At 46.2% G+C, this 15,068-nt stretch overlaps 1 protein-coding gene across 3 annotated transcripts in view; it reads right to left on the bottom strand.

Annotated features, from left to right (window-relative positions):
• Nucleotides 1-15,068, bottom strand: part of HMGCR (3-hydroxy-3-methylglutaryl-CoA reductase) — a 34,096-nt gene that overhangs the window by 7,681 nt on the left and 11,347 nt on the right. For all 3 annotated transcript variants that reach the window (XM_070056274.1, XM_051838684.2, XM_051838685.2), the window contains exons 6-11: nucleotides 11,987-12,092; nucleotides 7,403-7,509; nucleotides 7,174-7,290; nucleotides 6,577-6,737; nucleotides 6,225-6,472; nucleotides 5,951-6,129 (exon numbers count right to left, since the gene is read on the bottom strand). In XM_070056274.1, the coding sequence (XP_069912375.1) occupies nucleotides 5,951-6,129; nucleotides 6,225-6,472; nucleotides 6,577-6,737; nucleotides 7,174-7,290; nucleotides 7,403-7,509; nucleotides 11,987-12,092 (918 nt within the window). The remainder of the gene's footprint in view (nucleotides 1-5,950; nucleotides 6,130-6,224; nucleotides 6,473-6,576; nucleotides 6,738-7,173; nucleotides 7,291-7,402; nucleotides 7,510-11,986; nucleotides 12,093-15,068) is intronic.

Here is a 15,068-nt window from a genome sequence, read left to right as displayed (position 1 = left end):
GCGCCGGCACACCGGGTTCTAGTCCCGGTCGGGGCGCCGGATTCTGTCCCGGTTGCCCCTCTTCCAGGCCAGCTCTCTGCTATGGCCAGGGAGTGCAGTGGAGGATGGCCCAGGTGCTTGGGCCCTGCACCCCATGGGAGACCAGGAAAAGCACCTGGCTCCTGGCTCCTGCCATCGGATCAGCGCGGTGCGCCGGCCGCAGTGCGCCAGCCGCGGCGGCCATTGGAGGGTGAACCAACGGCAAAAAAGGAAGACCTTTCTCTCTGTCTCTCTCTCTCACTGTCCACTCTGCCTGTCAAAAAAAAAAAAAAAAAAAAAAAGACAGCAGTAGGGAATACTCTGTCTCTCAAATTTTAACAAAGAAAGATGCAATTCTGCAGAGCTCTAGCGTGTCAAGCTTTACAGCTACCATGTGAATGATAGTAAAGTTTCATAAACGCTTTAAACAGGTAATATATTCACGTGGTTAAAAAAATATATGTAGTGATATAGAACTGAAAGTCTTTCTCATAATTTTTTTTTTTTTTTTTTTTTTATTGACAGGCAGAGTTAGACAGAGAGACATAGAGAAAGGTCTTCCTTTTTCCATTGGTTTACCCCACAAGTGGCCACTACGGCTGGCGCGCTGCACCAATCCGAAACCAGGAGCCAGGTGTTTCTCCTGGTCTCCCATGCGGGTGCAGGGCCCAAGGACTTGGGCCATCCTCCACTGCCTTCCCGGGCCACAGCAGAGAGCTAGACTGGAAGAGCAGCAACCGGGACAGAATCTGGTGCCCCTACCGGAACTAGAACCCGGTGTGCCGGCACCCAGGCAGAGGATTAGCCTATTGAGCCGTGGCGCCGGCCAAAATATTTCAAGTATAGTTTGAATCTGCATTTCTCTTAGGGTGAGGCTGATCATCTTTTCACATTTGTAAGAGCTATTCATAAGAGCTGGTGCTGCAGTGTAGTGAGTAAGTGCAACCAGCATCCTACATGGGTGCCAGTTCTTTTTTTTTTTTTTTTTTGACAGGCAGAGTGGACAGTGAGAGAGAGAGAGAGAGAGAGAGAGAAAGGTCTTCCTTTTGCCGTTGGTTCACCCTCCAATGGCCACCGTGGCGGCGCGCTGCGGCCGGTGCACCGTGCTGATCCGATGGCAGGAGCCAGGTACTTATCCTGGTCTCCCATGGGGTGCAGGGTCCAAGCACTTGGGCCATCCTCCACTGCACTCCCTGGCCACAGCAGAGGGCTGGCCTGGAAGAGGGGCAACCGGGACAGAACCCGGCGCCCCGACTGGGACTAGAACCCGGTGTGCCGGCGCCGCAAGGCAGAGGATTAGCCTAGTGAGCCGCGGCACCGGCCTGGGTGCCAGTTCTAATGCTTGCTGCTCCCTTTACGATCCAGCTTCCTGCTAGTGCACCTGGGAAAACAGAACAGCTCAAACGTGGGAGACCTGAAGGAAGCTCCTGGCTTCGGATTGGCCCAGCTCCGGCCATTGTAGCCATTTGGGGAGTGAACAGTGGATAGAATATCTCTAGATCTCTTGATCTCTCCTCTCTCTAACTCTGCCTTTCAAATAAACAAATCTTTTATTAAAAGAAGCTATTCATATTTCTTTTTCTGAAAGCTGACATTCTATGTGCACTTTTAATTTTACTTATAGAGATCTCCCATCTGTTGGTTCACTCTCCAAATGCTTCTGACAGCCAGGGCTGAGAACTCAATCCAGGTCTCCCACATGGGTGGCAGGGACCCCACCACTTGAGTCCCCACTGCTGCCTCTCAGGGTGCACATTACCAGGAAGCTGGAGTTAGGAGCCAGAGGAATCAAACCTAGGCCCTCCGGTATGTGGGCATCTCAGGTAGCTTCTTTGCTAAGTGAAATGCGTGTTCCACATGCGCTGCTAAAATCTAATCTCATCACCTGGTAGCAGCACTTCACAGAGGAGGGAGGGAGGGAGGGAGGGAGGGAGGGAGGGGCCAGCACTGTGGTGTATTGGGTAAAGCCGCCACCTGCAGTATCGGCATCCCATGTGGGTGCCAGTTCAAGTCCTGGCTGCTCCACTTTCAATCTAGCTCTCTGCTATGGCCTGGGAAATCAGCAGAAGATAACCCAAGTACTTGGACCCCAGCACCTGAGTGGGAGACCCAGAAGAAGCTCGTGGGCTCCTGGCTTCAGATCAGCTCAGCTCGGGCTGTTGTGGCCATTTGGGGAATGAACCATGAGAGAGAAGACGGTTTTCTTTGCCTCTGTCTCTCTGTAACTCTGCCTTTCAAATAAATAAATCTTAAAAAAAAGAAAAAAAAAAAAAAAGGGACCAGCGCTGTGGCACAGTAGGTTAATCCTCCGCCTGAGGTGCCGGCATCCCATATGGGCACTGGTTCTATTCTCAGCTGCACTACTTCTCCTCCAGCTCTCTGCTATGGCCTGGGGAAACAGTGGAAGATGGTCCAGGCCCTTGGGCCCCTGCACTCATATGGGAGACCAGGAAGAAGAGCCTCGCTCCTGGCTTTGGATCAGTGCAGTTACGACTGCTGCGGCCATTTGGCGAGTGAACCGATGGAAGGAAGACCTTTCTCTCTGTCTCTCCCTCTCACTGTCTGTAACTCTACCTCTCAAATAAAAATAAATAAAATCTTAAAAAAAAAAAAAAAAAAGTCAGTTCCAACAAAGAGTGAGGGAAATAGAACCTCTACCCTGAGTTATAAATGACCAGTAGTTTCCTTTGGTTTATTAGTTGTATTTTGAAAATTAGCACCTTCAGGGCCGGCACCGTGGCTCACTTGGTTAATCCTCTGCCTGCGGCACTGGCATCCCATGTGGGCGCCGGGTTCTAGTCCCGGTTGCTCCTCTTCCAGTCCAGCTCTCTGCTGTGGCCTGGAAAGGCAGTGGAGGATGGCCCAGGTGCTTGGGCGCCTGCACCCGTGTGGGAGACCAGGAAAAGCACCTGGCTCTGGCTTCGGATCGGCACAGCGCTGGCCATAGCGGCCATTTTGGGGGTGAACCAATGGAAGGAAGACCTTTCTCTCACACTAACTCTATCTGTCAAAAAAAAAAAAAAAAAAAAAATTAGCACCTTCATGGGTTAGCACCATAACTAATTCAATTTTATGAATACTACTTATAGCTTTATTAACAGATCTAGTTTTTCTACAGATATTAAGGTAAATATTAGCTGGTTTGTACATTACAAATGCAAACTCTGTAAGGTAGGGAGTCAGAAATGAGCTTATGTGTGTGACAAAGGCCTAACTAAGGAACTGACATCTACAGCGGTTCAGATCCGCATGTGAAAGTCACCCCGATAACCTTCCAGGTGCAGCCTAGTATCTGCAAAGTCCCGCCTGGATCCTGATGAGCTTCCAGGGAGTCCAGACCCTTCTACCTGACCTGATAAACATCCTTTCTCTAAGACGGGGTGACGCCAGCCAGGCTTCCCCTGTCTGATAACTTCAGGGGGAAAAACTCAGAAAGGAATTTTTCATATTTATACCCAACAAGTCCTTTGTTCGGGAGGAGAAGAATGAGTGGGGGAGAGAAAAGGCGGGAAGGCAAGACCCAACCCCTTAAAAACCCAGCCTGAATGTGAACTGCACACTCTCTCTCAGGTTCTGTCTGGAGAGGTGCCCATCTGTTTTTACAGATGCCCCTACCCTAATAAACCTTGCTATTTTGCTTTCCACGGCTGTCTCATGCCTGAATTCTTTTTTGTGCAAAGACAAGGACCCTTTGATTCTCCAGTAACAAGTCATTCTTTGGAAATTTACTGAGCATCTACTAACCCTAAAGACCCTCTATGGACCCAACCTTCAAGGAGTGTGAGGTCTAAGAATCAAGTAAACATGTGATACAGAAAAGAAAGAGGATACAACTGCCATGAAGTGCACAGTCCAGAGAAGGACCTGCAGTACAGAAAGGCTCCTCCTGCTTGGAGAAGCCAGTGTTTCACAGGATGGCAGCATCTGCCTGAAGACTGGAACACCTGCTGGAGATGTGCTTCAGGGACAGGAACAAAGGCAGCCAGAGTGGAGTACTCTGGAGAACCATGACCGGGTTCAGCAAAAAGCCCCTGACTAAAGAACACAATGAAAGAATTCTAGCATGCAACCACAATGCAAACCCATGTCACACACATGTGAATTCAGCAGCTGACCAATCAAAGTTGGAAATTCCAAACATCAGATACTCTTAAGAAAAACTACAGAACCACCCAGCTGATAAACCTGCCCAGTAACAAATCCCTTCAAGTGGAAGAAAAAAAGAAAAAAAAGAAAAAAAAAAAGCCCAAGCCTGAAAGATCACATGGTTGCACTATATAAATTATGGCAAAGCAAAAACACGGCAGTCTTGAAGTCAGCAGCCCTGAGAGTCTGCAGGGAAGCCTTGCCTGAGCCAGCTTGCTTTAGGAGGCACACGGCAGTCAGCAGCCCTGAGAGTCTGCAGGGAAGCCTTGTCTGAGCCAGCTTGCTTTAGGAGGCACTCCAGGAAAGTGCAGGGGCCAGAGACAGGAGCCTCAGGAGCTAAGTTCCAGCTGCCCTACTCTGCTGTGGGCCTGCCCTCCTCAGGCCTAAATTTCACCAGTAAATAAGTCTACCTATTCCATGGAGTGGCTAATGCAAACCTTCTGTATATAAACTACAAACCACATGTACAAATTCTGGCCCTCAATAGTAGACAGTCCAGTTGAGGAGATCAACTCTCCCCTGAAATTAAACACAAGCACCTGAAGAACTTAGAGGGCTTTAAGTTTCTAAGAAAGGAAATGATTTGAATAGAACAAGGGGCCACCCTGTGGCATGGCAGGTTAAGATTTATTCATTTATTTGAGAGTTAAGAGAAAAAGAAGGAAAGAGAAAAACAGATCTCCCATCTGCTGGTCCACTTGCCAAATGGCCTCAACAGCCAGGGCTGGGCCAGGGTAAAGCCAGCAGCCAGGAGCTTCATCTGGGTCTCCCACCTGGGTAGCAGGGGCCCAAGCACCGGGGCCATCCTCTCCTACTTTCCCAGGTGCATTAGCCCAGAGTTGGATTCAAAGTGGAGCAGCAGGGACTCTAACCAGCACCCACATGGATGCCAGCATCACAGGAGGCAGCTGAGCCCGGCTTAACCTGGAGGTGCCACAGTGCTGGCCCTGTGTCAAATATTCTTTAAAAGGATTAGCTAGATTATGCAATACGGATGGAAGGTGCTATCTGCACTAAGGTGTAAGTGGACTTACGTGATCAGAACAGCGTTCAAACCTCAGGAAGGGTATCAAGCTTCCTCATGAGCATCAAGCTCACAAAATAAAGCAAAAACACACTTTCTTGTAGCTGGCACTGTGGTGCAGTGGGTAAAAGCCAGGCCCATAACAGCATATGGACAATAGTTCATGTCCCACCTGCTCCACTTCTGATCCAGCTCCCTGCTCGCTGCCTGGGAAAGCAGCGGAAGACACCACCCACGTTGGAGACCCAGAAGAAGCTCCTGGCTCCTGGCTTTGGACTGGCCCAGTGCTGGAGCTGTTGCGATCATCTGGAGAGTGAACCAGCGGATGGAAGATCTCTGTCTCTCTCTGTAACTCTTTCAAATCAATAAATAAGTCTTTTCTAACTCTGTGTGGAGCCCTTTCTAAGCCCCCTCACACTCTGGAAAGAATACAGCAGCTGTTCCCCTGTGATAAACAATAAGCAAGGACGTTTCTGACTGCAGAGTCAGAGAACGGCTGGCTCTGTCCCCAGCTTCACCACTTCCTAGAAATGCAAGCACTACTCGGGGAGATGACTTAAATCTCTTGCAGTCTCAGGATTCATGCTAAGAAATGGAGATAACCCCACGACCTCTCATGATTGTGGAGAATAGACAGTGCTGTAAATCACGTGAGACAGTGCTTCACACAGTACTCAGTGAATATTGGTTTTTCCTCCCCTTAACAAAAAAGTTCTTTTGTAAAGAAAAACTCCAGGCTTGAGTTTATGTTCCATTTCTCACCTCTGCATTCCCAAGTATCTGCAGACATTCTTCATTAGGCCGAGGCTCTTTGGGAAGTTCAATCTCAGGTTCCTTCGTCTCCAGTACCAGCGAAGTATCAGGAAAGGAGGAGCCACCAACCACAAATGCAGCTCTGTGTGGGGAGTCAGTTTCAGCCACTAAGGGCTTTATAACCTCAACTATCCAAGAAAGCAAAAGAGATGTCACAATACTGACCTCAACACTTTGACAAATTAGTAACGGGAGACCTGAGAGTGAAGAGACTAAGAATTACCTTTTCTTTCTTGGTTTATTCCTGCCTCTTCCTCCACTGAACAGAATTTCTGGTTATTTCTGACCACCACAGGTTCACGTCTACAACAACTGTCTGGGACTTTCTTTTGGGTCACTACAGGAGATGTGATAGGGTTTTTTAATGAGAGTGTAGATTCCGTTTCTGCTTGTTCAAAGAAGATATACTTGACAGCCAGAAGAAGAGCTAAACTTAGAGTAATCACTTGTTCAATATCCATGCTGATCATTCTAAACAAAAGAAAGCAAATTAAAATGTTATTTTGCTGACACATAAAAGTCCAATCCAATCTATTTAATAGCATAGAATGACAAAAAGATTTCACTTAACTTACTTAGAGAGATAAAACTGCCAGAGGGAAACACTTGGTTCAATTCTCTTGGACACATTTTCATCCAATCCTAAAGAAACCTTAGAATTGTCTGCTGTACTGTTCTGAGGAGAAGGATCAGCTATCCAGCGACTGTGAGCATGAACAAGAACCAAGCCTAGAGACTGAGACAAAATTTAAGTAATTATCCTTTCCCTATCAATGGAACCTCAACTTCTCATCGCTGGCACCTCGAAGATAGACCCCATGTCCCCTGGGCTCCCCTCCCATGGAAAGAAAGCCCCCAGACCTGTCAGGTGTCCAAGCAAAGCAATAGGTCCATTACTACTGAAACCAAAGAACCACTGAAAACATCCCCCAGAGAACAGGTTTTTAAACAGAGCTAAGGCAGAGGAACTTGAAAAATCTATTTAGGTGAGAGAGACTAATAAAGACCAGGAGGCTCAAAGGATGAAGAACAAGTTAAGAACAAGAGGAAGAAGGTGGAATAGTACTAAAATAACAAAAATTATAGACAGAAAATAGGAAGTAAAAACGCAAATTTTAAAAAAGAATGACATTAGAACTGAAGATACTAAGGGAGAAGAGAACGGTCATTACCATAATCATCTTCACCCTCTGAGTTACAGGATTTGGTTTATTTTCTTCTTCTTCTAACACTCGGGCAAAATGGCTGAGCTGCCAAATTGGACGACCCTCTCGGCTTTCCCGGGAAAGCTACAAAGTAAGTCAGTGTCACTTACATTAGGAAGGATCAGTCTGCCTAGGCGTGCTGATGTAATGAGAAACACTACTCCCCTACCAAGGGCCTAAAATGACCCATTCTTACCTCTAACACCAAGGACACACAAGCAGGGAAGAAAGTCATGAACACGAAGTAGTTGGCAAGAACTGACATGCAGCCAAAGCAGCACATGATTTCAAGCTGGCGCACTCCTGGTTAGAAAACAAATTACAGTATAAACAGCAAAGTATGTACATCTTTGATGCTGCACCTATCACAGAGAGTTCTGGGGGCTGGACAAAGACATTAGAAACACAAGCACATTAAGTCTCTGCCATTTACTCAAAGGAGAATGAAGAACTCAGAGGTGACACCACCCTTGAGAACAGCAGGTGCAACACTGGAACTTCCTTCACCCACGTCCCCAGAATCGCAATGCCAGGAACAGTGGGTGTATTCAATACATACTGATAATACATTTCCAATCCTCTTTCAACAGCTCCTTGCTTTGTTTTTCTTTTTCTTCTCTTAACGATTTACTTTGAATGAGTTACAGAAAGAGAGGGAGACACAAAAAGAGTAATCTTCCACCTACTGGTTCACACCCCAGATGGTGGCAATAGCCAGCACTAGGCAAGGCTGAAGCCAGGAGCCGGGCGCTTCATATGGGTCTCTAAAGTAGGTGGCATCTTCCACTGCTTTTCCCAGGGTAATAGCAGGGAGCTGGACAGGAAATGAAGCAGTAAGGACTGGAACCAACACCAATATGGGATGCCAGCATCGCAGGCAGCGACTTAACCCACTACACTACACCACTTCTCCAATGGTTCCTTGTTTTGAGACACAGATAGGGAGAACTAGCTACAAGGGAGGAATTCTCCCACAGTCATACTAATAATTCAATCCCACTTGTTACCACAATAGCAATTCTTCTCAGAACCAAGGCTTTTTATAAAAATGGAATATATTGCCAGTTATGCCACCTCTGAAGTAGCATCAAGTAGTTACTTCTGTATACCACTAAATTCCAATTTCACTATAAACTATACTATACGGTACTGACTGGTGTTCTAATAATTTTGGTCATTTTATTTATGTTTGAAAAAAATGATTAAAAATTAACATGTCACACCAGAAAATGTTGAAGGTATCACTTGGTAATCAAAGTACAGAGGATGGACAACACTGCACTACTGATTCCTACTCTTACTTTACAAATACACTGGAGTACTCATTAATATAAAATGTATTTCGGATGTCATTTAAAATAAAATGCTTTGAGACACAAATAAAAAATGATTCTGATAGCAGGCACAGAGCCTAGCAGTTACAGGCTCCATGTCCTTTATCAGGACCTGGATTCCATTCCCATCTCCAGCTCTTGACTCCAGTGTACTGCTAATGTACATTCTGTGAAGCAGGTGGGTGGCTCAAGTGGTCTGGGTTCCTGCCACCCACATGGGTAGCAACCTGGGTTGAATTCCCAGTTTCAGGCTCCAGCCCCAGTCCCATCCCAACCCCACCCTAGATACTGTGGGCAACTGGGGAATGAATCACTGGATGGGAGCTATCTGCCTCTCAAATAATAAAAATAAATTTAAAAGGATTCCCTTTTCTGGGGCCAGCACTGTGGTACAGCAAGTTAAGCCATCACCCATGACGCCGCCATGCCATATGATCGTAATTCAAGTCCCACCAGCTCCACTTCCAATCCAGATCCCTGCTAACACACCTGAAAAAACAGTGAAAGCTGGCCCAAGCATGTGGTCCCTGTCACCAGTGTGGGAGACCTGGATGGAATCCTGGCTCCTGCCTTTGGCCTGGCCCAGCCCTGGCTATTGCAGGCATTTGGGGAGTGAACCAGCAGATGGAATGTTAATGGATCTCCGTCTCCCTCCCTCTCTGCCTTTCAACTAGATAAATGTAAACACTGAAGAAAACATCAATTATATTTTCATTCTCTAAATCACATCATTTGATTGAATCAAACAAAAACATACATTTTGGTTTTTTTTTTGAAGATTCCATATTAATTATTCTCAAATAAGGAAATTCAAGAAATTATAAAATTACTATGACAAAAACATTATAAACCAACCTATACTTGAAATAGTGACTGAATGTAATCCTTTCAAACTCAAGTCCATGGAAACCCTCTTGACCCAAGTTTTTCAATCCCATGCTTCTCTTCTCAACAGTAACTGGTGCTGGCCAGGTGTCCTCCAGGCACTCTTCCCTTCTCTGTCCCTCCTCTTCCACTCGGCCACCACACAGAGACAGCACTGACCCATATACTTCCAAGAATCTAAGACTTGTTCTGTACTGGCTTTTTCAAAGGGCTGCTTCCTAATTAAAGTGGTTCTAAGTTTATCCTTTTTTTCCTACTCTAAGCCAAATCCCTACTTTCCGTAGAGCTATAAATGTCTCTTCACTGGATTCTCCAGCTATGTATCTAATCATTTCATGCAAATCTGATCACGACAAAGCTCATCACCCTGCTGCTTTCCACATCAGATTCCAATGAATGATCCTTGGTTTAACAGCCCACTACTCCTTCCTGGCTGATCCTCTTTTCACACACTCTCATGCTAGAAAAAATGCACTGACATAGCCAAGGTCATGAAGAACAGCTTCTAGGTTGTCAGCAGTCACCTGGTCACCATTCTGGATTATATGGTGTTCATAAGACTGTCTCTGTTGAGTCCTGGTTACACTCCTAAATCCAGCATCCTGCTAATGTGCCCCTGGGAGGCAGTAGTGATGGCTCAAGTCGTTGGCTCCCTGCCACCTACAGCAGAGACCTGGAATGAATGAATGAATATCTAGCTCCTAACACTGGCCTTGCCCAGCACCAGCTACTGTAGGCATTTGGGAAGCAAGCCTAAGATGGGAAATTTCTCTCTCTGTTTCTCAAATATTTTCATTAAAAACAGAAACGACAAAAAAACACAAAAATGTAACCCCAACAAACTGAATTTTAAAGTGTAACCTTTTTTAAAAATTGATTTATTTAATTATTTGAAAGTCAGAATTACAGAGAGAGAAGGAGAGGCAGAGAGAAAGAGAGAGGTCTTCCATCTGCTGGTTCACTCCCCAGCTGGCCACACCGGCCAGAGCTACACCAATCTGAAGCCAGGAGCTTCCCCTGGGTCTCTCACGCGCATGCAGGAGCCCAGGGACTTGGGTCATCTTCCACTGCTTCCCCAGGCCACAGCACAGAGCTGGATTGGAAGTGGAGCAGCCGGGACTCGAATCGATGCCCATATGGGATGCTGGTACTGGCGCATTTATCCACTACATCACGGTGCTAGCCCCTGAAGTTTAACTTTTCTAAATTAAAAAATTATCTGTTGAATGATGGAATAACTAACTTAATAATCAATTTATCTTTAGGAAATCAGAAGAGCCAGCATTAAGATATACTGGGTAAAGCCACCACCTGCAACGTCGGCATCCTACTTGGGCAACGGTTCATGTCCCAGCTATTGCACTTCCAATCCAGCTCCCTGCTAATTGGGAAAATAGCAGAAGATAGCTGGCTGTTGCAATTGTCTGGGGAGTGAACCAGCAGGGGGAAAATCTGTCTCTCTCTCTCTCTCTCTCTCTGTAACTCTTTCAAATAAATGAATAAATCTTTCAAAAGTTAGAAGAAGCATTATATGTTTGATATATCACCTAGTGAAAAACCTCAACTAATGACAACCAACTATCCTTTAAAAGTAAAATCATTTAATTCTGAAAGTTTAAGCCCCCTATTGATGACACTAAAACACAAGGAAATACAGGAAAGCAGCAGTTAATTAAATATAGTGTCCACAAGAAAGCCATAAAATCTAGACCTAGTCATTAGGACACAACAGTATGATATATTCATTATGGCAGATTTCTATTCCATGCCGTAATTTTTATCCAGTATAATGGAGTCCTGTTTCCTATTTAAAATCTCTCTACTATCCAGTTAAGCATGAGGAAGCATGTATGTTGAGGCCACGCTGGATACTTACTAGTATGTGTGCTTAGTGTCTGACTAAATCTCCCGACACCTACTTGGCAGATCTCACAACTATCCAGCCCCTGACTCAGGCACTGCTTCCCACCTGACAATGAAAACAAGACACTGCCAGCGCCGCGGTTCACTAGGCTAATCCTCCGCCTGTGGCGCCGGCACACTGGGTTCTAGTCCCAGTCGGGGCGCTGGATTCTGTCCCAGTTGCCCCTCTTCCAGGCCAGCTCTCTGCTGTGGCCAGGGAGTGCCAGGGAAGATGGCCCAAGTGCTTGGGCCCTGCATCCGCATGGGAGACCAGGAGAAGCACCTGGCTCCTGCCTTCGGATCAGCGCGGTGCGCCGGTCGCGGCGGCCACTGGAGGGTGAACCAACGGCAAAGGAAGACCTTTCTCTCTGTCTACTCTGCCTGTCAAAAAAAAAAAAAAAAAAAGACACCAAGTCTCTCATCTATTCTAGCCAAATTCACAAATGAACAAAACACCACAAAGTGAACATGGAAAAACATGGCAAGAGAGAAAAATCAGTAATCTGCTAAGTTTTCACCAAAGCAAAGCGACTTCAGGTCAGATAGGTGCATATGTTACTTAAAATTTTTTAAGAATAATAAACAACGGAACTCCAAGATTCTTGCCACCTCTTTAGTGACATATTTAGTTTTACATATATTAAAAATTGCTTACACACCTGACATGGTACCAACTCCAATCACAAGACATTCAACAAGAGCATCCAGGGTGAATGTGGGCCCTAAAATTGCCATTCCACGAGCAATATTTTCTCTGACTTCATCCTAAAACACAAACCAAACATATTAGCAAGGGCATGGTACAAAGTAACTTTCAAAAAATGTTGAGAATATCCTACAGTTACACTAAAATTATTACAGGAATAAAATATATAATATGTTAAGACTAAAAGGTGTTCATAATACAAAGTACAGTACTAATGTAAAGATTTTTCCTGTGGGCCAGTGCTGTGGCATAGTGGGTAAAGCCACCAGCACTGAGTCCCAGCTGTCCACTTCTGATCCAGCTCCTTGCTAATGCACCTGGGAAAGCAGAAGATGGACCAGGTGCTCGGCCCTGCACCCATGAGGGAGACCCAGAAGAAACTTCTGCCTCTGGCTTCAGTCTGGTCCTACCTTGGCCGTTGTGCCCATTTGGGGAGTGAACCAGTGGATGGAAGAACTCTGTTTCCCTCTTTCACTCTGTAATTCTGCTTTTCAAATAAATATAACAAAAACAAAAAACAAACAAACAAAAACACCCTGGCATTCTGTCAAAAAAAAAAAAAAGGAACTTTTGTTAAAAAAGAACATTTATAGCCGGCGCCGCGGCTCACTAGGCTAATACTCTGCCTGCGGCGCCGGCACCCCGGGTTCTAGTACAGGTTGGGGCGCCGGATTCTGTCCTGGTAGCTCCTCTTCCAGTCCAGCTCTCTGCTGTGGCCCGGGAGGGCAGTGGAGGATGGCCCAAGTGCTTGGGCCCTGCACCCGCATGGGAGACCAGGAGGAAGCACCTGGCTCCTGGCTTCGGATCAGCGCAGCACGCTGGCCGTAACATGCTGGCCATAGCAGCCATTTGGGGGGTGAACCAGCAGAAAAGGAAGACCTTTCTCTCTGTCTCTCTCACTGTCTAACTCTGCCTGTCAAAAAAAAAAAAAAAAAAAAAAAAAGACCAATTATGAGGACACTTCAAAAAGCTCATGGAAAAGAGAAATAAAAGATAAATTTAGGGGCCAGCGCTGTGGTGTAGCAGGTAAAAGCCGCCGCCTGTAGTGCTGGCATCCCATGTGGGCGCTGGTTATAGATCCGGCTCTCTGCTATGGCCTGGGAAAGCCCCTGCACCAGTGTAGGAGACCTGGAAGAAGCTCCTGGCTCTTGGCTACGGATCGGCGCAGCTCCGGCCATGGCAGCCAATCAGGGAGTGAACCCGTGGATGGAAGACCTTTCTCTCTCTCTGCCTCTCCTCTCTCCCTGTAACTCTTTCAAATAAATAAATCTTTTTTAAAAAAAGATAAATTTATTTTGGTACAAAATTTTTTAAATTTATTTATTTGAAAGACATAAAAGAGAACAACACACAAACATATCAACCACTGGTTCATTCCCCAAATAACCACAGCAGTCAGTGCTGGGTCAGGGCAAGCCAAGAGCTGAGAACTCATTCAAGGTCCTCCCGTGTGGGTGGCAATGACTCAGTTACTTAATCCATCACTTGGGTGCACCTGACAAGAAGCTGCAATCAGGTGCAAAGTGTGGTCTAGAGCCTCAGCACTCCAATATGAGATAAAGGCATTCCAAGTGGTGTCTTGGGACAAGTGTCTGCCCCTGGTGCTAAAATTTTTGAAATCCATGCATTGCTTTTTCATAATCTGCATTTCCCATGAACTTTTTGAAGAATCCTAATATCCTGCCCCCCTTCCTGTGAATGAGTCTTGAGAATACTCCTCTGTGGCGGTTAATTAACCCTACCATTTAAATCTCACATAATTAAATCTTACTACAGTCTAACTGACAGAAGCTTAGCTGCAAATTTTTTATGAGATCATGTTAGTGTTGTAAAACCTAAATCATATCCTTCTCCACATGCTCAAATGATTATAAACATTCATCAAATACATAGTCAAGATCGAACTACATGCTCTTTTATATTCAAGATACTTTGAGGCCTGGAGAATAAATAGCAAACTATGGAAAAAATCCATGCAGGTTACCATAACTGTAGGTTCTGTGTCATCAGAAAACAAAGACAGGTGGGATCTCTGCAAAATAATATGACTCCTACCAGCGCCGCAGCTCACTAGGCTAATCCTCCGCCTGCGGCGCTGGCACCCCAGGTTCTAGTCCCAGTTGGGGTGCCAGGTGCTAGTCCTGTTTGCTCCTCTTCCAGTCCAGCTCTCTGCTGTGGCCCAGGAAGGCAGCAGAGGATGGCCCAAGTGCTTGGGTCCCTGCACCTGCATGGGAGACCAGGACAAAGTACCCGGCTCCTGGCTTCGGATCAGCACAGCACCGGCCGTAGCAGCCACTGGGGGAGTGAACCAAAGGAAGGAAGGCCTTTCTCTCTCTCTCTCTCTCACTGTCTATAACTCTGTCTCTCTCTCTCGCTGTCTAACTCTGCCTGGAAAAAAATTTTTAAAAAATTAAAAAATTTAAAAAAAAAAGATTAAAAGATACTTTGATACAGGACAGTTTAGGGGAGCCAGCACTGAGGCATAGTAGGCTAGATCCTCCGCCTGCAGCACCAGCATCCCGTACAGGCACCAGTTTGCGTACCAGCTGCTCCTCTTCTGATCCAGCTCTCTGCTATGGCTGGGAAAACAGTGGAAGATGGCCCAAGACCTTGGGCCCCTGCACCCATGTGGGAGACCTGGAGGAAGCTCCTGGCTTTGTATCTACACAGCTCTGGCCATTGTGGCCATTTGGGGAGTGAACCAACAAATGGAAGACCTTTCTGTCTCCCTCTCTGTAACTGCCTCTCAAATAAATAAATGTGTTTTTTTAAAAGAAAAAAAAAAAGATAGTTTAGGAAGTTGGATTCTTTAAGGTATCTAATCAAGATAAAACTTAATATGGGGCGGCGCCGTGGCTCACTAGGCTAATCTTCCACCTGCGGCGCCGGCACCCCGGGTTCTAGTCCCGATCAGGGCACTGGATTCTGTCCCGGTTGCTCCTCTTCCAGACCAGCTCTCTGCTGTGGCCTGGGAGTGCAGTGGAGGATGGCCCACTGTACCCTCATGGGAGACCAGGAGAAGCACCTGGCTCCTG

This window comes from Oryctolagus cuniculus, chromosome 14 (assembly GCF_964237555.1).
Source record: "Oryctolagus cuniculus chromosome 14, mOryCun1.1, whole genome shotgun sequence".
NCBI classification, from domain to species: Eukaryota; Metazoa; Chordata; class Mammalia; order Lagomorpha; family Leporidae; genus Oryctolagus; species Oryctolagus cuniculus.
This window is presented reverse-complemented; position numbering and strand designations above follow the sequence as displayed.